Raw genomic sequence first — 24055 nt, forward strand, 5'->3', positions numbered from 1 at the left:
GTTACACCTCCTGCCCCTATTATCCAAATCTTCCAAATGTCTATTTACATTAATCAGATGCTGTGAGTGGTTAATTGAGACTTCTTCTAGCCTTTGTATGGCTTTGTCTCTGTGCCTGCCTGCCCTCTCCCCTGCCGCCATTTGTTCAGTCAGCATTAGGATGTCTGTTTTCAAATCAGTGATCGCTGTGGATAGCGATTGTTTTAATGTCTGCTGCTATGTCCATCATTGCTGAGTGTGTAAGCGGCTGGTCTGGTGATAAAGTGTTCCTTACCAGATCGTCAGAGTTTTTTTATGGAGTCTGCGTCATAGTCCTCTTCCTCCTCCCTCGTGCTGGAGCGCGCCATCTTGTCCTCCACCGCACCTCTCCTTCCCTGGCTCTGGGACATGAAAAGCTCCGGAATCTGCTTGTGTTTTGAGGTTCCCGGGGTGCGGGGGTGATTGTGATGTGCTCCTCCTCTGGATAACCTTCCCATTCTGCAGTGTAATGATCGCTGGGCTGAGAGAGCTGACACACCGCTCCGGAGCTCTGTCTTCAAGCGGCCATCTCTCTCGCGTGCCAGGCCACACCCCCTTTTTTCACAATTTTTGTTTGTTTTTTATTTATAGCACAAAAAATAAAAAAATACTAGTGATTAAATACCACCAAAAGAAAGCTCTATTTGTGTGAAAAAAGGATGCAAGTTTCTTATGGGTACAGTGTTGCATGACTGAGTAATTCTCATTCAAACTGTAAGAGCGCTGAAAGCTGAAAATTGGTCTGGGCAGGAAGGGGGTGTAAGTGCACTGTATTGAGGTGATTAAGAAGGTCTTTTTGTCTCTTCTTGCTATCCTCTGGAAGTCTACATTCAGTTGGGTATATTTTCCCTTCTCTCCATTGCCTTTTTCCTTCTTCTTATTTATTATTATTATTATTATAGGCATGGGCGTAGCATTAAGGGTTGCGGGGGGTCACAAACGCAACCCCACCCCTAACCCCAGGGGGCCCCTGCAGCCTCCCTGACATATTATCATATCTTCCACAAAGTCCTGTTCCGATCTGCCCTAGGGTCCCACAGCCACGCTCCAGTACTGGGCTTCCACTATGCCTTCCACAGTCCACACCCCTTTGTTCTCATTGGCTGGGGAGAAGCTGTGAGCCATTTCCTGAATGGAGAGGAGCATGAGGTGAGAACAGCCCAGGATGGGGAAGTATCTGTGCTGTGTGCTGGCAACATGGAATGGTAACCGAGCTCAGCGAGTTAAGAGGAGGAGAGTGCCGTCCTGTAGCCATGATGGGACCGATGTCACTAGTGAGGTATGATACTGCTCTGTGTCTCCTAGTCACCAGCTGGGATTCTCTGTACCCCCCACCCGGGGATGTCTGCTTATCCCACTTCTGTGACAACTCGGGAAAAGACACACACCTCCAGGAGGTGACCTTACCCCAACATCTGCCAACACTGACAGAGAAACCTTCAGAAATTGCTAAAACAAATCCCTTAACGCCTCCTGAGGGGCTGCAGGTTCCAGATTTTGTGTCACATGACTTTGCCCCCCCAGATCTAAGTTGTGCCCCACCCCAGCAAAGCCCCCTAACCGCCCCCCCATTACCCTGGATGCTATGCCCGGCTGCTGAGCTCCTTTCCCAGTACAGCACTCTATACTGCTCCTCCTCCGCAAGGCTGAAATCACATTCCTTTACAACACAGCAAGTCAGCCACGATCTGCACAGGGTGTATCTGCCTACTGAGACTACACTGCCATTCCAACCAGGGGATTTCACAGGTCAGGACAACGGAAAAAAAAAGGATACACCCTGTGAAGGCTGACAGACTGTGTGTAAAGGAATGTGATTTCAGCCCTGTGACGTGTGGGGGGAGGAGCTGTATACAGTGCTGGGATGGGAAAGAAGCTCTGCCAAGTGACCTGCCAGGGGTGCCTGTCCTCTGATTCTCCAGCGGTAATCCCTGTCCTCTGATGTAAGGAGGAAGTCTGGGAACTCAAAACTCTTAAGCCACTTTGAGTATCTTGGCGGGTGGTGGGTGTATCTGCACGCATGGTGGAAGTGGTGGGTGGTAGTGGGTGGGGGACCCAGGTCAACTTTTGCATCGGGCCCACGAGCTACGGCTTTGATTATAGGCTTACCTATAGGTAAAAGTCAGAGATGGGAGTTTACTCCCACTTTAAGCTGGTCATAGATGGGTAGAATTTTGAATGATTTTTTTTTTAGGAAAAGTACGTTCTAAGATAATTTGTTATTTTTTTTTAATCATTAGCGGGGTCAAATTGATGTTAATTTTTTAATTCATTGATGAGAACATTCGAAGGGGCAGGATGGAAAATTTTTCTTGATGGAATGAATTTCCAACAGTGTATGTGGTTTTCATTCGGTGAAGTCTATTCGTTCAAAGATCAAATGTTTAGGGGAAACAAAATCTTTGGAGCGACAGTTGAATGTTCTGAGAATTTTCATAGAATTTTTCCAAGAATTTTTGTTTAAAATTCTATCCATTCAGTTAGTGTGCCATGTTTCTTTCCACATTTATCTCTCTTCCAATGTTGGGAGGTATGATTATCTTTACTACTGTGAGAAAATCCTCCCCCCTCTGTACTCTGATCTCCGTGTCAAATATCACATATATGGGCCAGCCTCGCCCTGTGTAGGAGGAAGTGACCCTCCCAACTGCATTCTTCTCCGGTGTCAGAGAAGTTAACTTCATTTCCTCGTCTGCTGTCAGCGATGGCGTCTTCTGATCTAAGAGCTGAGTTGGAGTGTTCCATCTGTCTGAACATTTATACAGATCCTATAATGCTAAAATGTGGACACAACTTCTGCCGGAACTGTATTGATCGTGTGCTGGATACACAGAAGGGGTCTGGAGGTTATTCCTGTCCAGAATGCAGAAAAAGGTACAAGGGTCGTCCTGCTCTGCAGAGGAACATAACTCTACGTAACATAGTGGAGAATTTACTGTCTGCTCAGCCACTTCAGGAGGAGTCCGGGGTCATCTGTACTCAATGTGTGGACTTTCCTGTACCTGCTGTTAGATCCTGTCTACATTGTGAGGTTTCTCTGTGTGATAAACACCTGAGAGTCCACAAAAAGTCCCCAGAACACGTCTTATGTGACCCCACCTTGTCCATGGAGAGCAGGAAATGCTCCGTCCATAAGAAGATCCTGGAGTATTACTGCACTGAGGATGAGACCTGTATCTGTGTGTCCTGCAGTTTGGCTGGAGAACATCGAGGACACCAGGTGGAGATGCTGGATGAGGCTTCTCAGAAGAAGAAGAAGACACTGAGGAATGTTCTGCAGAAACTTCTGACAAAGAGAGAGGAGACGGAGGAAAGAGTCCAGAGTCTGCAGGAACACAGGAGGAAAGTAGAAGAAAAAGCAGCTGGTGACACCGAGAGAGTCACTGCCCTGTTTAGAGATCTCAGGAGACGTCTGGAAGACCTGGAGAAGAGAGTCCTGAGGGAAATCTCCGGGAGGGCAGAGCGGATCTCCATCTCCATCCGGGATCTGGAAATAAAGAAGGAGGAGCTGTCCAGGAAGTTGCGTCACATTGAGGAGCTGTGTAACGTGACGGATCCACTGACTGTCTTACAGGAATCAGACACAGGTGACTTGTGTGATACTGAGGATGGAGATAATGAGGACAGAGAGAGACATGAGGAGCTCCTCCATGATGGAGGGGGTCTGGATGTGGCTGGGATGTCACACACATTACACACATTATCTGATATAATAACAGAGGTAAATGTATACTTCCCTATACAGAAAGCTGCAGACATATTACTGGATAGAAACACCGCACATAATTTTCTACATATATCAGATGACAGGAAAACTGTATCCTGGTCAGAGATATACCGGAATCATCCAGAAACACCAGAGAGATTTCAGGATTATTATCAGGTGATGAGCAGTCGGAGTTTCTCCTCAGGGAGACATTACTGGGAAGTGGATGTCGGGGGATCAGATTACTGGACAGTCGGGATGTGTTACCCCAGTATAGAGAGGAGAGGAAGGCAGTCACTGATTGGAGATAATAGCATGTCCTGGGGTTTGTACAGGAGGGGTAATCAGTGTACAATAAAACATAATAGTAATGTGATCCTCTTACCCCCCAATATCCCCAGTAACAGAGTCAGGATAGATCTGGATTATGGGGTCGGACGGATCTCCTTTTATGATCTGTGTGACCCGATCCGACATCTCCACACCTTCACCACCACCTTCACTGAGCCCCTCCATGCTGTGTTATGGGTATGGGGAGGTTGTATAAAGATACATGAGGGGAATCAGGAGAAATCTGTCAGGAGACTGGTGGAATCGCAGGGAGGAGGGATGGGATTGGTGGAATATACTACCAATAGAATAATGCAGTGGGTGGGGCTTTAATTAGTATCTCTCCTTCTGTCACTGATCACTGCAATTGGGTATAATAGCTGTCCAGTTACTGCAGTAACATGTTCCTATTGGTCAGTGAGGAAATGGGCGGCCTATATAATGATCTACCTATTATCGATCTATCCCACGATAATCTGCCATATTATTTTCTCTTTAATTGGTTAACAGAAATTTATCACAGTGTGTGACATCAGCAATCTCTCTCCTCCTGCCCCTCCCCCTACTATTTGCCCCTTTGCCGTATGCAGTCACTCTGTGCAGGGTCCAGTCACTGTGATGGGACAGATCTTCACTCTTTCCTCCCACCTATTCTATGTAATCTATACTAGGGGGTGGAAATCAAAGTAAAAATCTCAGAGGAAACATATGAAGAAATGAGCCCAAGATTTACTAGCGAAAGAAAAAAATGGGATTTATCACTAATATAATGATATTACTATAATAATGTATGATTACTAGAACTGTAATGTGTCCGCAATAGAATGTGTCCCCAATAGAATTCTATGGGATCACTTTTATAATGGATCCTAATATGAGGTGTCCCCATAGAATGGATCACTGATAGAATTCTATGGGATCACTTTTATAATGGATCTTAATAGAATGTGTCCCCATAGAATGGATCACCGATAGAATTCTATGGGATCACTTGTATAATGGGTCCTAATATGAGGTGTCCCCATAGAATGGATCACCAACAGAATTCTATTGGATAGAACACATCAAGCACTGGTGACTCTCTCATGATCAGCCTGCATGGATACTGATTGAAGGACTCGCTCTCCACCCTCCACCTAAGCCCTTGTACACATGGTCAGACATTCAGACAACCAAATCCGTCGGGTTTTGTCCGACGGGTTTTGTCCGAAACTGTTGCATACACATAGTCGGACAAAGTTGTCAGAAAATCCGATCGTACGTAACGTGATGACGTTATTTCGTTAGGACAGGACTACGTTCAGGCTGGTAGCCAATAGCTTTGGTCTAGGAATTTGATCTGAGCATGCGTGGCACTTTGTCCAATCGGAATTCTCTACACACGATCGGATAAAGTCCGATCAGTTCATGTTGTCAGAAAATGTTATAGCCCAGCTGGAAAACTTTGTCCGTCGGATATTCCGAAGGAACCAGTCAGATGGAACCCACACACTGTTGGATTATCCGACAACACGGTCCTATCGGACATTGTAATCGGAATGTCCAACCGTGTGTACAAGGGCTAAGAACGTTCTCTCAGCAATGCTACTCAAATACAAGCCCCCTCACCACAGCTTAAGCTCTATTGAAGCCTCTCTACCCCGTCCTCTATAACGCAACCGAATTCAGGCATTCTCACTCACACCCTACGCTCACTCTCCACTCACACCCTACGCTCACGCTCCACTCACACCCTACGCTCACTCTCCACTCACACCCTACGCTCACTTTCCACTCACACCCAAGCTCACTCTCCACTCACACCCTACGCTCACTCTCCACTCACATCCTACGCTCACTCTCCACTCACACCCTACGCTCACTCTCCACTCACACCCTACGCTCACTCTCCACTCACACCCTACGCTCACTCTCCATCGTAGTGATGGAATTGCTTCGGACCTCAAAGTCAGTAACTGGACTCAGAGTAGTATGCGGCAAATCGGAGGTCTTTATAACAACTCTTTTCTGCTATCCTTCCGAGAATCCAAAGACATGCAGGTAGGTTAATTGGCTTCTATCCAAAATTGGCCCTAGTATATGAATGGGGACCTTGGATTGTGGGCTCCTTAAGGGTAGGGACCAATTTGAGTGTGCAATGTACAGGGATAGGGGCAATTGTAGACACTCTCTCCGGTTGAACTGGATGGACTGGTGTCTTTATTCAACCTTACTAACTATGAAACTGCAAAAAAATGTAATTGCAATGAGTACATGAGCATAAGATCAATTCTTCAAGCTCTTAAACACAAAGATAATAATCTTCTCTTGGACATCCTTTCCTTTTATGACTCTCCCACTTCAGCCAAGAAAGAAATCTCACATCTCTACTTCACAAGTACTTCATTTCTCCATCCCTCTTCATAAATGGCATTCCTCCCTACAACTGCCTCTAAAGATTTCCAAATGTATCTCACACTATAAATCCATACATAAAACCTTCCCCAAATGGTATTACACTCCGACCAAACTCGCCTCTAATTTCCCAGATGATTGGCCAAACTGCTGGAGATTGTGCGTACATCCTGGAACCCGGTACCACATCTGGTGGGACTGCCCATGTACTGTATCTCCTCATACTGGCTAACAATTTCAGACTTTGTAACATCTATAACAAGCTCCGCAGAGCCACTCAGTCCGCAAATGGCACTTCTTGGTGAGGGTACCACAGACCTCCCTCCCAACTCAAAACTATTATTTCTCACGTTCCCATAGCAGCCAGACTGGTTCTAGCACGCAACTGGAACCAGAACCCCCCCTTTGTTTGAAGAAATTCTACGCATTCTCAACAATCACTTCCTAACGGAATTCTCATTTATGAAAACTCAAATCCCAACCTTTATGAAAAATATGGGACCTTTGGATCAAGGATAGCAGGAGTTCCTCCATTCAAAACCCCCTGACCCTTATTATAGCCCACCTACAAGTCCTACAAATGACTATCTCAATTGGATAATCTACTCTTACCTCAAATTACACTCTTTTCAAAACGTTGGAAGCAATTGGACACCGGCATCAGTGGGCATGCCTCGTAAACCCCGATGTTTGTGCGACCCATTCCCCTCCACCTCCGAACCTATGGTTACTAAGGTGACCCCTTTCCTCCGGTTTTTCTTTTTCTTGTTGGTAAATATGCTTACTTATACTATATTGTACAACTGGTAGAATATTTGTGCACCATTTTGTACATTCTCAATCTTTGAAATTTAATAAATATAAAAAAAAAAAAAAAAAAGTATTCTATTGGCCAATTTTTATAATGGATCCTAATAGAATGTGTCCCCATAGAATGGATCACCAATAGAATTCTATGGGATCACTTTTATAATGGATCCTAATATAACATGTCCCCATAGAATGGATCACCAATAGAATTCTATTGGATAACTTTTATAATGGATCCTAATAGAATGTGTCCCCATAGAATGGATCACCAATAGAATTCTATTGGATCACTTTTATAATGGATCCTAATAGAATGTGTCCCCATAGAATGGACCACCAATAGAATTCTATTGGATCACTTTTATAATGGATCATGATATAACGTGTCCCCATAGAATGAATCACCAATAGAATTCTATTGGATCACTTTTATAATGGATCCCAATATAACGTGTCCCCATAGAATGGATCACCAATAGAATTCTATTGGATCACTTTTATAATGGATCCTAATATAATGTGTCCCCATAGAATGGATCACCAATAGAATTCTATTGGATCAGTTTTATAATGGATCCTAATAGAATGTGTCCCCATAGAATGGATCACCAATAGAATTCTATTGCATCACTTTTATAATGGATCCTAATATAATGTATCATTGTGTTGTTGTATCTTATAATCACTAGATGTGTCCTGTTGATGGGAGCAGAAATTAGGAAAGGAGATGTTAATATGAATAAAGTTTTTTTCCCTCTATAATACATGTGAAGTGGTGGTGTCTGGGGGTCCCCCTATCAATAAAAGAGGCTTCTAGATTTTGTTAAACCCCCACAAACACCAGCCAGGGTTGCAACACCCCCACATTGACCCATCAGCATAGAAATCACACAGTATTTATCAGCAGATATACAGTGCCTTGAAAAAGTATTCACACCCCTTGAAATTTTCCTCATTTTGTCATGTTACCACCAAAAAAAACATAAATGTATTTTATTGGGATTTTATGTAATAGACCAACACAAAGTGGCACATAATTGTGAAGTGGAAAGAAAATGATAAATGGTTTTCAAAACGTTTAAAAAAAAAAAAAAAAATATGTGAAAAGTGTGCTTGTATTCAGCCCCCTTTACTCCGATATCCCTAACTAAAATCTAGTGGAACACATTGCCTTCAGAAGTCTCCTAATTAGTAGAGTCCACTTGTGTGTAATTAAAAACTCAGTATAAATACAGCTGTTCTGTGAAGCCCTCAGAGGTTTGTTAGAGAACCCTAGTGAACAAACAGCATTATGAAGGCCAAAGAACACACCAGACAGGTCAGGGATAAAGTTGTGGAGAAGTATAAAGCAGGGTCAGGTTATAAAGAAATATCCAAAGCTTTGAACATCTCATTGAGCTCTGTTCAATTCATCATCCAAAAATGGAAAGAGTATGGCACAACTGCAGACCTACCAAGACATGGCCGTCCACCTAAACTGACCGACCGGGCAAGGAGAGCATTCATCAGAGAAGCAGCCAAGAGGTCCATGGTAACTCTGGAGGAGCTGCAGAGATCCACAGCTCAGGGGGGAGAATCTGTCCACAGGACAAATATTAGTCGTCTCTCCACAAATCTGCCCTTTATGGAAGAGTGACAAGAAGAAAGACATTGCTGGAAGAAAGTCATAAGAAGTCCTGTTTGCAGTTTGTGAGAAGCCATGTGGGGGACACAGCAAACATGTGGAAGAAGGTGATCTGGGCAGATGAGACCAAAATTGAATTTTTTGGCCTAAAAGTAAAACGCTATGTGTAGTGCAAAACTAACACTATACATCACCCTGAACACACCATCTATCGTGGGGATGTTTTTCTTCAGCAGGGACAGGGAAGCTGGTCGGAGTTGATGGGAAGATGGATGGAGCCAAATAAAGGGCAATCTTAGGAGAAAAGACTATAAAAAAAGACTTGAGACCGGGGCGGAGGTTCACCTTCCAGCAGGACAACGACCCGAAACATACAGCCAGAGCTACAATGGAATGGTTTAGATCAAAGCATATTCATGTGTTAGAATGGCCCCGTCACAGTCCAGACCTAAATCCAAATGAGAATCTGTGGCAAGACTTGAAAATCACTGTTCAGAGACGCTCTCCATCCAATCTGACAGAGTGTTAGGAAATTCCCTTGTGATCAGTAAAAAAAACATCAGGTGTTCTGAGAAGCAGGAAAATTTATTTCTGATGTGGCCCACAACAGGGAGACATGCTTACAGCACGAAAGCTGAAGAAAAAGTCTCAACAAAAGAAAGTGTTCCGCCCTCACATATCCCACAAGAATAACATCTCTGTGCTTCTATTGGTTGAAAGAACATAAATAACGTGTCATGGCACAGGCTTGCACTTTATAAGCTATACATATTCCGTGCATTCTTAGGCTATCATATTTAGTTAAATGTAATCATCCTACTTACTATGGAGTTAATTAGGACAAAACAGTACAATGAGTTAATACAATAATGTGCTCAGAAGTAAGCTTTTTCACAAATCAGTCTCAGGACTATTGTTTTTCTAATAGTCACACAATAAACATTTAAAACTTTTCTAACATTCCCTCCTCTTTGTGTGACTATTTTATCTCCACACATTTCGATGAAAGTCCCTGTGTTATACACTTTCGGACTGTATGTCATTAAGTTGAGCTTCAATGTCCACATAGGTCTCCTCAGAGGTAGAGAGGGTTTGATACATTGTTCTTGAGACTGCAGTTTCAATGAGTTTTTGTGAAAGTCCTCGAATACAGGGAATGCAGCAGCATCCCCAAGTGACCAAAACAGCCAAAGCCACAGCGATTGAGATCAAACATGATATGATAAATCCAGTCCATTTACCGAACCATCCTTCAAGCCAAGTTGTGAATGGATCATTAATACCTGAGTTTTCCGCCAATTCATTCGATAGCGCAGTCAGTCCTTCCAAGGCTCTGGTCACGGTCCCTCCAGGAGCTGTATTGTAGGGATAAATGTACAACACATGCTACCAAACATTTTGCATACCCCTCCTCTTTCAGCTAAGACCATATCTAAAGCCATTCGGTTCTGCCAGGCCATTAGAGATGTGGGGGCCAACTGTTCTGCTAGGCCCCTCACAGCATCCCTAGTATAGTTTACAAATCGTTGTTGGTTATAATATATATATAATTAATCCAGTCAACATTTTTATCTATAGTCACCCACCAGAGAAGAGACTCAAACCCAGCTGTCACCTGATTCCTGGCTTTAAACTCGTCCGGCACCCCGCGAGGAACCCCAACCTCATCTATGTAGATCTGAGAGTCAAATGACCCCAAGGGAGAGGTGTCCCTACGATACTGTCGGTGACTCTTAGTCCACGGGTATTCTGACAGGATTCTCAGGGGCATAGCCAGCTGGACCATAGCGCAATCCCCTTGGGCATCGGCCGGTAGTCTAGCTCGCAGTTTCTTATCCCCACACATCCACCAGACATCAGCTCTCTGAATGTCATGTCCAACCCAGTCACCGTTGTCCGTGTTAATCCTCTCCACACAGTAGTCATCAGGTAGTGACCCAAGATCCACCGCGCTACGGGTCCCTGGGAGTGCAAAACAAGTAAAGTTGGCCGGATAAGCGGGAACCGCTGGAGGTATCTGAGGTCTCTGTACTGGGGGGAAACAACAAACTCAATGTGTGACAAGTAGAATTTGCTTCAGGTTTATAGCTCTTATTATACAATTGCAACATACATTTTAAACCTTCTGGATCTGTATTGTGATCTAGAGGAAAAGGAACTGTTGCTAAATGTGGTCTGGCTCCGGCACAAACTAAACAGTTTTCCTTTTTCAGAGTTCTAACCGTGTACCTCAACCATTCTAACCACTCATTTTTTTCTTGGTAGCCCGTCTCCAAAGCTATGGCATCTTCTATTGTTAGGTTAGTGAATCTTATAGTTATACTCAGAACTTCTATTTTAGTATGGCCTACTTCTTTCCCTTCTGAGTCTACTTTTTCCTGTTGTTTAATTTTATTTGGTGGTAATACCTCAAGGAAAAATGTTCCTGAGGGGTCAGTTCCTGACACCCATGCTCCCATGGAATATAACCGCTGATCTTCCTTCCTCGGCTCCTTTAATGTTATTAATAGTTGGTTACAGTTCTTACTATTTGTGCAGGGGGAGTTGGCCGCTTTTGTGATTACTAGTCTCTCCTTTATACCACTCTTTTTAGCCCCTGGTTGATTATACCCCCAATCTTGATGCGCTGTAGTCCATAGGGCCTGATCCCATGCTTGACATCCTGCCTTATTCCAGAGCCAGCAGATATATTTATCTGCCCATAGAAGTCCTCTAGCCCCAGTTGTATCCCCACAATCTGCAATCTGACAGAAGTCTACCAGTATAGTGCTAGTTATTCCCTCTATAAAGTTTTGGATTTAATGCTTTTCCTGTTCTTTCCCAATCCAAAGGTTCCTCTACTCTTCCATAGCGCCTACCCCCTCTTATGGATGCCTCTCCTAGAGTCACCAGTAACCCAAGGATAATTACTGTCCCTTTCATCCTAACCAGCTACAGAGTTCCAGCGGATAGGATAGGGGAGTTGGAAGGGGAGGGAGACTTCACCGGTTTGAGACAAGTCCCACCTTGTGTGAGACCTCCCTTTGTAGCCGGACTTTCTGGACCTCTTGTAGCCAACTGGCCCTACTCTGCCTGTAAAACTTTTTACAATGGGACTGGTGAATCCAGGTAGACCTCTCTGCAATCCTTATCACAGTAGGGGTAGTTAAAAGGACTTTGAAAGGACCATCCCACCTTGGGGAGTTACCACTGCTTTTTTTTTATTACTTTTTATTGAGACCCCAATCTCCCACATGCACCTTTTTCATCTTCTTTTGGGGTGTGATATACATACTGGTCACAGCTACTAGTAGGCAATACATCCAATTATTTTTACCTGTTTCTTCCATAACTTTTCTCAGTTTGCTTTTTAGAATGCCATTATGTCTTTCTACCAATCCAGCTGATTGGGAATGATAGGCACAATGGTATTTCCCTTTAATTCTCATCACTTCTATCAAATGTTGTATATTTTTTAATTACAAAATGGGGTCCATTATCACTGTAAATCCTTTCAGGGATTCCAAATCTAGGAATAATATCTCTTAGTAATGCTTTGGCTACAGTCTGTGCATCTGCACTTCCTGTCGGGAATATCTCCACCCATTTGGTCAGGGTGCCTGGGTACCAAACAATATTTCTTCCTTTCACATTTGTCTAATTCAATAAAATCCATGCAAATGTGTTGGAATGGATATTGTGGTGTAGGGAACTTCCCTTTCTGTGGTCTTATACCTCCCTGAGCATTGTGTCTTGCACATATAAGACATAGAGAGCAAAAAGTTTTTGAGTAATTTGTGAATCCATAGGCTGTACATACTTTATTTAACATCTCAGTCATCCCCCTGTTTGACACATGCGTTACTCCATGTGTCAATACTGCTGCATACCTAAATAAAGATTTTGGTAATACCGGTTTCCCTTCAGGTGATGTGTAAATATCATCAATTATTGTGTAACCCTTTGTTTTCCAATATTGTTTTCCCCAGGGGGGGCATTTTGCTGCATATCAGTAAGGACTGTATGATCTATCACTATGATTTCTCGTCATTATTTTATGTGCAGCTTCATCTGCCCTTTTATTTCCCTTTGAGATGGGGTCTGTATATTTTGTGTGTGCTTGACATTTACAGATTGCAAGCTTTTTTGGTAACTGTATTGCATCTAGGAGTTCTAAAATGAAGTCCGTATGTGAAATTGGTTTACCACTGGAGGTGACCATCCCTCTGCTTTTCCATTGTTGTGCAAAAACATGAACTGTTGAAAAGGCATATTGACTGTCAGTGTATATGGTTACAAATTTCCTTCTGACAGTATACATGCTCTTGTCAGTGCTACAAGTTCTGCAACTTGTGCTGAATAACGTTTTGGTAGTGGCCCCGCTTCCAAAATCTCATCCTGTGTCACTACTGCATATCCTTTTGCATTTGTGCCATCTGCATTTTTCTTACTAGAACCATCAACAAAAGGTATCATGTCAGGGTTAGATAATGGTACATCTTTCAGATCACTTCGTGGCAGTACCTTTTCAGTTAGTAAAGTTGAATAAAGACACCAGTCCATCCGGTTCAGCCTGAGTGAGTGTCTAGCCTCTACCCCTGTACACCCACATCGTTCTCCACCCCCAAGGATCCAACGTCCCCATTCATATACCAGGGCCAAACCGGAACAGAAGCCAATCAACCCACCTGCATGTCTCCGGAGTGCGGGAGGAAACCAGAGCACCCGGAGGAAATCCACACAGGCACGGGGAGTACATGCAAACTCCAGGCAGGCAGCGTCATGATTAGGATTCGAACCAGTGACCCCCTTCACTGCTAGGCGAGAGTGCTAACCACTACACCGCTGATGCTACCAGTGCTTGTACACAGGGTGGAAGTACTCTCGTTGCACTGTCTATTTCTGTAGAGTAATCCTTCCTCTATGAGACCCCTCTGGTTCTGCCTCAGCAGTGTACTCTTCTGCACCCTCCTCTCTTTCATCACCTTGCATAAGAACCTTTTATTTTCACATTCTTTTTTGCTTTTGCTTTCAAATACTTCTCAGAATGCTTAGCATATTGTAAAACATCTAAAACTGATGCAGTTCGGTAAGTAACCATGTTTTTAACAATGTAATCCTTATGATCCTGTTTCAATCCATTTAAAAAAGCAATCTTTAGCTGTTGCTAATATGCACTATTCACATCTTCAGCTTCGGGGAGCCCGGAGAACACTCTAAAAATCTCTCGTAATTTATTTAGGTAGTCACTGACACTTTCTTTGTCTTCTTGTACTGTCATATATTTTTTTTCCTTTTTTTTTCCAATCAGTCCGTTGTACCCATCTAAGCTGGCATCTGTTCAGTAGGGCAGTCAACCTGTTTCCTAAGTCTGGGCTTTCTGGAGGCAATGGATCCCCCCGTCCATGTGCATTTGCTGGGGCGCAGGGGTCCCAATCCCCCTTTACCGAAGCCCAATCTGACCCTAATACTCTCCTCAGGGCTCTCTCTACTTCCACCCCATTAAATTTATAACTGTTCCGTAATCCCTCTATGTTTTCAATGAATTCAGCTGGACCTAATTTTGGATGTTTTATGTGTTCTGTAGCCTTTTGTATATCACTGTCAGTCCATGGTCGAAAAACAGTCATAGTCAAGGGATATGGCTGGCCCAGTGCATCATTCTGTCCTCCCCTTGGGTTTGGGACCTCTATCAAGGGGCATTCCTCACCATCCTCCACACCATACCTAATAGGAGGTTTACTTAGTCTCTTGGCTCCTGCTGGGGCACCTAATACATGAGTTATGGCGTCATTTAATGTTTCAAGGATCGATCTGTTCATCTCCAAGACTGAACTACTGTCTGGAGAGATTGAGGAAGTGGAATTGGGGTTTTGTTCAGAGGCGGTTCCTTTGAAAGGGGTGGATGTCACAGGGAAGGTGTTACTCTGGGCAGTTACTTGCACCTGAGGGGGAGGACCATTATAGGGAGGTGGTCTCTGGGTGTAGCAGATGAGATCATCCTCTTTGTCCACTAGGGGCAATTGGGCTTGGCATTTTTCCTTTGTTCTTCCTTCTACCCTAATTCTAGCATGCTGAAGCCAATATTCCGCCATTTTTTAACCCATACCTTTTTTGAACTTTGGGTCCTGATATTTTAGGCTTATCCACAGGACCCCAAAATAGAACTTTCTTTCTTTTTAATTTTTTTTAGTATTCTGATTCAGAACTTAGCCTTTTGACTTATAAATGTACCCAAATATAAACAGCATTGCATCATTAACACTTCACAGTTGAAAGTCTATGAATTCTAAAAATAACTCCAATCCAATATAAATATTTACTTTAAGACTATTTTTCAAACTCTTTTTCCCACCAAAAGTCCTAATATTTTCACAGATGCACAAATTAACCTCTGTCAGGCAATCTGCATTTTCTTGTTTCTGAGAAACAGCTTCTTGCAATGAAAACATCCTCAGCCTTTTTTTTTTTTTCATTTCTTTTCACATTCATCGAGCCACCTGATAATTCTACAACATTCTATTTACTCCAAAATGCCATCTACCTTCTTTTTCTTTTATGCTAAGTTTCAATATATACAATATAACCCTTCTGTATTGTCATAGCTAATCAAGGGTTAACTTTTACAACGGTCTTGCAGGATCAGGAGAAATCCTTCCATGAAGGGAGGGGGAGGGGGAGAGAGTTCAGTGAATTTGCCTTCTTATCTGCTGAGAAATACCAGCACAAAAAACATGTCAATACAAGAGAAAAAACATCAGAACAAAGATAAAGTAAACACACACAGAAGAAAATTAGATCACTTAACTAAACAGCGCTTAAAATAGTCAGGCAATTAACCTCTGACATTCGGTATACCTCAAATCTTTTTGTTATCTGTCCAGACAGCGGGCGACGTAATTTTTTACCTTAGACAACGTCCCCAAGTGTCTCTGTCTACGAGCACTGGATCATCTAGATATTATACGATCAATACCAATGTCGGCAATTACAACACATTAAACCAGAAGCAAGAGAAAGAGAAGAAAAGACTCAGAAAGAATTAAGAATAATTTAAATTATCTTACCTCTCAAACACCTGGACTGGATCACACAAGGTTCGGAAACAGACAGTGGAATTCAGATCTATGGCCCCGCCCCTTTTTCACCAAATAGCATTGATTGGGGGGACTTGTAAGGTTCGGTGAGCTTCAAAGTCCAATACTCACCGAAGTGTTGTCGGGCCGTCTGATCTGAAAACCAGCGTGTTGCTCCCGGCTCGAAAGACCAAAAATGTTAGGAAATTCCCTTGTGATCAGTAAAAAAACATCAGGTGTTCTGAGAAGCAAACAATTTATTTCTGATGTGGCCCACAACAGGGAGACATGCTTACAGCACGAAAGCTGAAGAAAAAGTCTCAACAAAAGAAAGTGTTCCGCCCTCACATATCCCACAAGAATAACATCTCTGTGCTTCTATTGGTTGAAAGAACATAAATAACGTGTCATGGCACAGGCTTGCACTTTATAAGCTATACATATTCCGTGCATTCTTAGGCTATCATATTTAGTTAAATGTAATCATCCTACAACTTACTATGGAGTTAATTAAGACAAAACAATACAATGAGTTAATACAATAATGTGCTCAGAAGTAAGCTTTTTAACAAATCAGTCTCAGGATTATTGTTTTTCTAATAGTCACACAATAAACATTTAAAACTTTTCTAACAATGTGAACATTTTCCAGACAATATCCAAATAGCCTCTCCGGTTGAATGTCCCATGGGCAACGAAGGTTCAGCTGTGACTCCATGTTCCCAAAGTAGTTAAGACGTCGGTTACTTACATTACAATAAACCAGGGTAGGATAGTGAGCGGTAGGTAAGATTTATGTGGTAATGTGTTGGCTCCATCTAGTGGCGCTTTTTTGAAAATAAAGATTAACAATCAACCTGAAAATGCTCTTCAAATCCGCTATCAGTAACTGCATGAAAGAGCAAAAAGAGTGGTTCACTACTCCACTGAACAAATGTGTGATGTTAAATCTCTCATAAAGTTTTTTTTTTTTTTTTTTTTAATAAACAATTTTTATTGCGAAATATGAGTAGAACATAAACAAGATAGCACAATACATATGTATCACAGTTTTTAAAGAATTTGGACATATAGTAAGTGCGGACGCAGCCGCTAGTCAATAGCAAGATACAATGAATTTGACTCACTTTATTATATAGAGTGCAGTTGAATAGCATAAAGGTATAAAAGAATGGAGGGTTAGAGTAGCTTTGGGGAGAGCGAACTTTTAATTTAACTCTAATAGAGTAGTGTATATTCGGGGGGGGGGGGGGGGGGGTAGGGTGTCTGGAAGTGAATAGGTACGTAGGTTCAGAATGATATCTACACTATCTGTCAAACGATTCAGGGTTGTGATGATATGTTCTTGAAGGCATCTGTGGATTTATAATGGATCCAGCACGACCAAGTGGTTGTAAATTTCGACGGGGTATCTTTCGTTTGATGAATAAGGTCTTCCATCTGCATTATTGCATTGATGCGGTTGAACCACTCTGTGATAAGTGGAGGATTTGGGGAGCGCCATTTAGATGGAATACATAATCTAGCGGCATTGACCATATGCATGGCCAGGGATTTGAAGTAAGAGCGGTCTGATGCAGTCGTATAGTGTAATAAAAATTGAGCAGGTGAAAAATCTAATCGGTATGTTGTGACAGTCTCAATTACTTTATGGACTTCCTGCCAAAAAGGTTGGAGGAGTGGACATGTCCACCATATGTGGAGGAATGTCCCTATATCATTATTGCATCTCCAGCATGTCTGGGGGTTGGAAGGGTGAATTCGGTGAAGTTTATGGGGTGTATGATACCATCTCGAGACTATTTTAAAAGCAGTTTCCTGGGTTTGCACATTAACCGTTCCCTTATGGACATACCTATAAATATTTTCCCAGTCATCATCAGAGAGGTCTAAGTGGAGTTCAGCAGCCCATTTTTGTCTTGTTTGGAGGTCTGTTCGATCACAATCAGAGAATAACAGTGAATATGTAAATGATATCATATGGCGCTGATGTTCCCCAGTAGAGCATATATTTTCAAACGTAGTTAAGGTTTTGGACCATTGAATTTGGGGGTTCTGGGTGCGAAAAAAGTTGCGGAGTTGAAGGTATGTCCAAAAGGGAAAGGATGCATTAGGCATGAGTTCTCTTAGTTGTGAATGTGATAAAAGGGTATCATTGTGGAAAAAATGGAAAGCCCTCACTGTGTTGTGCGGCCAGTTTAATATCGGGAAGGATGGATGCATACCCGGTAAGAAGTCAGGGTTTCCTCTAAGTGGGGTCATAGGTCCCGTTATGGATGAGATTCCGTGATTAGTGCAAGCCCAACGGAATGAATGTATGGTCGGGTCGATTAGTGGGTGGGTTTTGTGTAGTCGGTCATGAGATTGGCGCTGGATCCATGGGAGGGAGGTTAATGGTACAGGAGAAAATAATTGTTCAAGACGAACCCAAGCTTTGGATGTATCATGAGTGTGCCAATCGATTATTCTAGTCAAATGGCAGGCAATGTGGTATTTGCGAATGTCAGGGAGCCCGGTGCCTCCCTTAGGTTTTGGGGTGGACAATCGACAGAAACTTAAACGTGGACAGCTTTTTTGCCATATAAAGGTTGTGCAGATTTTACGATATGTCGTATAAAAAGATGGAGGAAGCTTTATCGGAAGAGTTTGCATAACATATAATATGCAAGGAAGTATGTTCATCTTGATGATTGCAATTCTACCGAACCAAGAGAAACGTTCTGGGGACCAAATCTTTAAGTCGTCAGTAATTTTTTGTAGCAGAGGGGTGTAGTTTAGATGGTAAATGTCCGTGAGGGAAGCCGGGAGTTGAATACCTAGATAGGTGATAGATTTGTCTTTCCACTGAAAAGGGAAGTTGGCGTGACAAAGGGAACATTGGGAAGAGGGAAGAGTGATATTCAGAGCATTAGATTTGTTAAAGTTGATTTGTAGGTTAGTAAGGGTTTTAAACGTGGCAAAATCTTGAAGTAGATTGGGAATGGATGTAAGGGGCATTGAGAGGAAAAGGAGAATGTCGTCCGCAAAGGCAGCTACTTTATATGTTTGCCCCTTTATCTCGATGCCCTTAATATCGGGGTTTTCTCTCAATCGTCTTAATAGAGGTTCAAGTGTTAAAATAAAAATTAAAGGGGATAGTGGGCAGCCTTGACGTGTGCCGTTGGATATGGAGAAGGCATCCAACAGGTGACCATTTACTCTGACTTTCGCAGTCGGGACGGAGTACAGTGCTTGAATGAGATTGAGCATCTTATCCGGTAAATTAATTGCTTTGAGAACTGCGGACATGTAGTCCCATGCCACCCTGTCGAACGCCTTCTCCGCATCCAACGACAGCAGGAATCCTGGATTTTGGGAGACGGACAGCCAGTGAGTTATATTTATGGCCTTAAGAGTATTATCTCTTGCCTCTCTGCCGGGGACGAAACCTACTTGATCAGGGCTAAGGATTGTAGGCAGTAGCGGGAGTAATCTATTTGCTAGAGTTTTTGCATACCATTTCAAGTCCACGTTTAGTAAGGAAATGGGTCTATAATTTGTCACTACCGAAGCATCTTTGTCGGGTTTCGGTATAACCGTTATGTGAGCTTGAAGGAGTTCTTCAGGAGGGCTAATGGGTGAGGTGAACGAATTAAAAGCATGTAGAAAGTGGGGCGTAAGGATTTCTGAAAATGTTTTATAATAAGCCACCGTGAAGCCATCTGGGCCCGGACTCTTCCCAGATTTAAGTTGTTTCAATGCAGATAGGACTTCTGACATCGTCAGGGGAGCATCCAGTTCTTGGACTGTGCTATCGGGTATAGGGTCGGGACTATATTGGTGCAGGAAGTCTTTAATTTTATTGTTTCTAGAAGCAACATCATTCGGGGTGTCTGATTGAGGGAGGTTATACAGTTTGGTATAATATTCGACAAACTGAGTGGCAATGTCTGCGGATTTGTTTAATCGTCTACCGGCAGTGTCCGTCACGAAGTGAATGGTGTTGCTAGCTTTTTTGGTCTGGAGTGCTCTGGCTAATAGTTTGCTCGCTTTGTTACCATATTCATAGAATGATTTTTTACTTAGTATGTATTTACGTTGCGTTTGTTTGTCTAATAGTTCCAGGAGTTCCTTTCGGGCGTTTGTAAGATCTTGGAGGGAGATTGCGGCTTGGGTGTGTTTGTGAGCAGCTTCTAATTTACTGATCCGTTCAATGAGATCTGTATATACTTTCTTTCGTGCACGATTTCGTTTTGCTGCCAGTGCTATTAGAGATCCTCTAATAACACATTTGTGGGCCGCCCAGTTGTTTGGATGTGAGGTATCTGACGGTGTGTTTTCCGCAAAGAAGTGTTGAAGGTGTGAGGCAATTTCAGTAACTATTATAGGATCCGAGAGAAGTGAGGGGTCAAGTCTCCAAATGGGTTTAGGTGCTATGGTGTCAGGGAATTTTACAATTATGGAGGTAGGATGATGGTCTGAAAGGATCATAGACTCGATAGTAGCGTGTTGTAATAAAGGTAAATCGCGTTGTGACAGGAAGAGGAAATCGATACGGGAGTATCGTTTATGCAGGGCTGAATAGTGTGTGAAATCTTTACCATCTGGATTAAGGGTTCGCCAGGTGTCGTGAAGAAGTAAGGTTTGTAGACAGGTTTTTATACTTTTCAGAGCTTTATAAGGCAAAGAAGATGTACCCGACGATGTGTCCAAAAGAGGGTTCATAGGGACGTTGAAGTCTCCTCCGAAGATGACTGTTCCCTCTTGAAAGGGGATCAGAGTGTTAGTTAAGGATTTAAAGAATTGAACCTGATGATTATTTGGGGCGTAAAGATTAACTAGGGTAATTTTCATGCCTGCGTATTGTCCTTTAAGAATAAGGTATCTACCATTTTCGTCCACTAGTTGATCTGCAAGCTGGAAGGGGCAGTTTTTATGAAAGAGGATAGACACCCCCTTTGATTTAGAAAGGGGGGAGGTGGCATGGTAGGCTGTGGGGTATCGATAGTTATGTAATTTGGGGACTGAATTCGTTCTAAAATGGGTCTCCTGAAGGAATATAATGTCCGCTTTATATCTGTGCATGGTGAGTAATAGTTTGGAACGCTTCTCTGGTATATTTAAGCCCCTGATATTAAGCAAAACTATTGTGGCGTTAATGGGCGAGGTCCTGCTGTGATGTGCGGGCATCCTGAAAGTAGTGTGTTAGTGGTGGTGAAATAGAATTGAGGTGTAGATTCGATAAATATGGGAATGAGGAACGGGGTGGAGGGATAGAGCGGAAGTAAGGTTTAAATGGTCGCTCAATGGAAAATGAGGGAGAAGGGGATTAAGAGAGATATTTCCCCGGTAGGGCTTCTACTGGGGGGATTCGACCGTTATGTGTCGAATGTGAGATGTACTGGCACTGGGGAGTCCCTATATTCTACTTCAGGTAGAGAGGGAATTCCTATGTAGAGAAGCCAGTATTGGTCAGTGGATTGAGGGGAAAATGCGGATTAAACTATGAGAGAAGTCCACTGTTGAGGGGTTGTCTCAGTCGCGGAAGGATCGTGAGCCAAGAGGAGGAAGAATTATAGTGTAAAGATATAAGCCTCTCGGCAATATGCTGGATTCAGTTGTATTAACTCGATCAGAAGATCTAATCAAGCACGGGGTAAGATAGGTTGGGACATGTAGTCTATCTTGCCCGCAGCCTTGTCAGTGTATTGATTGAAAAGGACAGTTAGGGGTGGAGGGAGGCATAAGAATCTGGTATAAGTGTAGGGTATGGAATCAGAGATCTAAATTATTTGTCATGAATCGCAAAAGGTAAGGATAGGTTAAACTGTAATATCATATCTGTAAACTAGAAAGTCCCTATTACCGGATTGGTGATATAAGGAATATTAGTAGGCAATGCTAATAACAGTGAAAAATGCGATATATATTAAAATAACATAAAACATCAAAGCTGTGCAACTGTAAAACCGTTAAACTATAAACTTATAGAAAACATGTAGCCAGTGTTACCGTTTGAAAGTATCGGCGAGTGTCCCCCCCGGCATCGGAAGTATAGACATGTATTATCCTAAAAGCTCGAGCTGGAAGCAGGAGCAGCGTGACTGCAATGAAACCTTTACAGGCATATTCCTTTTCCACCCCTCTTTAACAAACACCGTAGCCTTGAAGTCTAGAAGAGGGGGGGAAGTATAGGGCAGATATTATTCAGGGAAGGGCATAACACTACGTTTAGCCCATATATTGAACGTATTGGACCAAGGTAAGGACAGGTAGAATGAGCAGAAGATCATTGTATTGTAATAGAGGAATGCATTAGGAGCATTAAGGGGTATATGAGGTATTTATAGACTCATCAGGGATAATGGTGACCAATTAGGGAATATATGCACAGAGTCTAAGCCCGTGAATCAACTGATCAACCCGGACGGTGCAGAGTTGTTCCTGTGATCTTATTAAGCATATGACAAGCAATCATACCTTCCCTGGTCTGAGATTTGGCAACACGGTCAGTGTGGGTAATTGCAAACTTTACTTAGCTTTAACGAGACTAGTGTCCTTTCGAAAGATTGAAATGGGGCCGGCTGAAAACGAATCTTATCGCTTCATAAGTGCCAAAGTTCAGCTAAGTGTTCTTATCCTGTCGTTCGGGAGACATGTTCAGGTCTGTATATCCTCTGTGGAAAGCTGAGGTCATCGCTGCTATTCGTGGGCGTTTGTTGTTCTGTAACGAAGATGGTGTTTAAAGTAACGAATCAATGGTCAGCCTGTTTGGTAACTTAAGCTGTTCGGTAACGGAAACAAAAAGAAAATTCCGCAACGGCAGGTAACGATTCGAAGAAAGTGTAACAGTAGTGAGATAGGAAATCACTGTATCCTAGGCTGTGTTAGCCTTTCTCAGGACATGGAAACCTACATCTTAGCGGGACCTTCGTGCTCTACGAGACAACGGAGCTGCAGTCGGGCTTGGAGATGGGTGTCGGAAGTTAAGGTCATCCCTCGTTCTCGGCATAGAGGGCGAACGGCGCCTACGGTAGCTGGCGGTCTGATATTCCATATAGTCATCTTCCACATGGTCTCCGTAGTGGAGAGGGATTCGAAAGTCCACGTACCATCCTGGCAGATCAACGAACGGTACGTCCAGCGTTCGGCAGAATTGATCGAGATCCTCCGGGACTCTCAGAGTAGCCGTGCGGCCATGACGAGTTGCTTGAAGAGCGAACGGGAAGCGCCAACGATAGCGAATATCTCTGCTTTTCAGGACATCCAGTAAGGGGCGTAGGTCTCTTCTATGGCGGAGTGTGATTGCTGCCAAATCTTGGTAGATATGGACGGTACACTCCTCGTATTGTAGGTTCGATTTATCTCTCGCCTTTTTAAGGATATCTTCTTTAATGGCGAAATCGTTAACGTAGCATATTACATCCCTAGGGGGATCCAATTCCTTGCCTTTCGGACGGAGTGCCCTGTGAATACGCTCCATCGCTATAGGCGATTGTGGGGGTTTGTCAAGTAGTTGGTTGAAGAGAGATGTAACAGTCGGTAGTAGTTGGTCCTTGTCGACCGATTCCGGAAGGCCTCTCACTCTGAGGTTGTGTCTGCGGCCTCTGTTATCGATGTCCTCGACATGTCGGTTTAGGTCCCGGAGCTGTAGGGTGTGAGTATCCAGCCTTCGATCATGGTTACGGATCAGTTGTTGTTGCTGGTTCGACCGTAATTCCACCGCTTGTAATCGGCCGGTGATGGCCTGTAGTTCTTGACGGAGATCCGTAATGGCGGTTGTGAGAGTGTCTTTTATGTCGGTCGCTACAGCCCGTAAGTCCTGTAGAGTCGGGTGTTGATGAGAGGTTTGTACTCCTTCCGCTGAAGTCGGAATTTGCTCCGTTGGTGTGAGGGTAATACCGAGGTGGCCTCGGGCGGGAGAATTGGCGGCCATATTAGGGCCTTGGCTTCGGAAGAGCTCCGGGATAGTTTGCGCGGAGCGGGTTCCCTGATCTCTCGGGGAACGCGAGCGAGTTGCAGATTGTCCACGGGAAGACGTTCCTATAGTTTTATGACGAATCGGCTCGATATCTCCCGGTCCACCGGTGTTGAAATCTGCGGGCAAGACGGAGCTGAGGAGTTAAGCAGCCATTTCCT

General features: G+C 43.3%; 1 protein-coding gene across 1 annotated transcript in view; it reads left to right on the plus strand.

Annotated features, from left to right (window-relative positions):
* Nucleotides 1–2707: 2707 nt before the first annotated feature.
* The window catches only part of LOC143962456 (uncharacterized), a 30526-nt gene continuing 9178 nt past the window's right edge, over nucleotides 2708–24055 (plus strand). The window contains exons 1-2 of the mRNA XM_077471726.1: nucleotides 2708–4371; nucleotides 5977–6094. Coding sequence (XP_077327852.1) covers nucleotides 2723–4371; nucleotides 5977–6094 — 1767 coding nt within the window. The 5' untranslated portion in view covers nucleotides 2708–2722. The remainder of the gene's footprint in view (nucleotides 4372–5976; nucleotides 6095–24055) is intronic.

Source organism: Lithobates pipiens, unplaced genomic scaffold (assembly GCF_037356315.1).
Source record: "Lithobates pipiens isolate NorthernLeopardFrog02 unplaced genomic scaffold, aLitPip1_a1.2 Scaffold_8, whole genome shotgun sequence".
Lineage (NCBI taxonomy): Eukaryota > Metazoa > Chordata > Amphibia > Anura > Ranidae > Lithobates > Lithobates pipiens.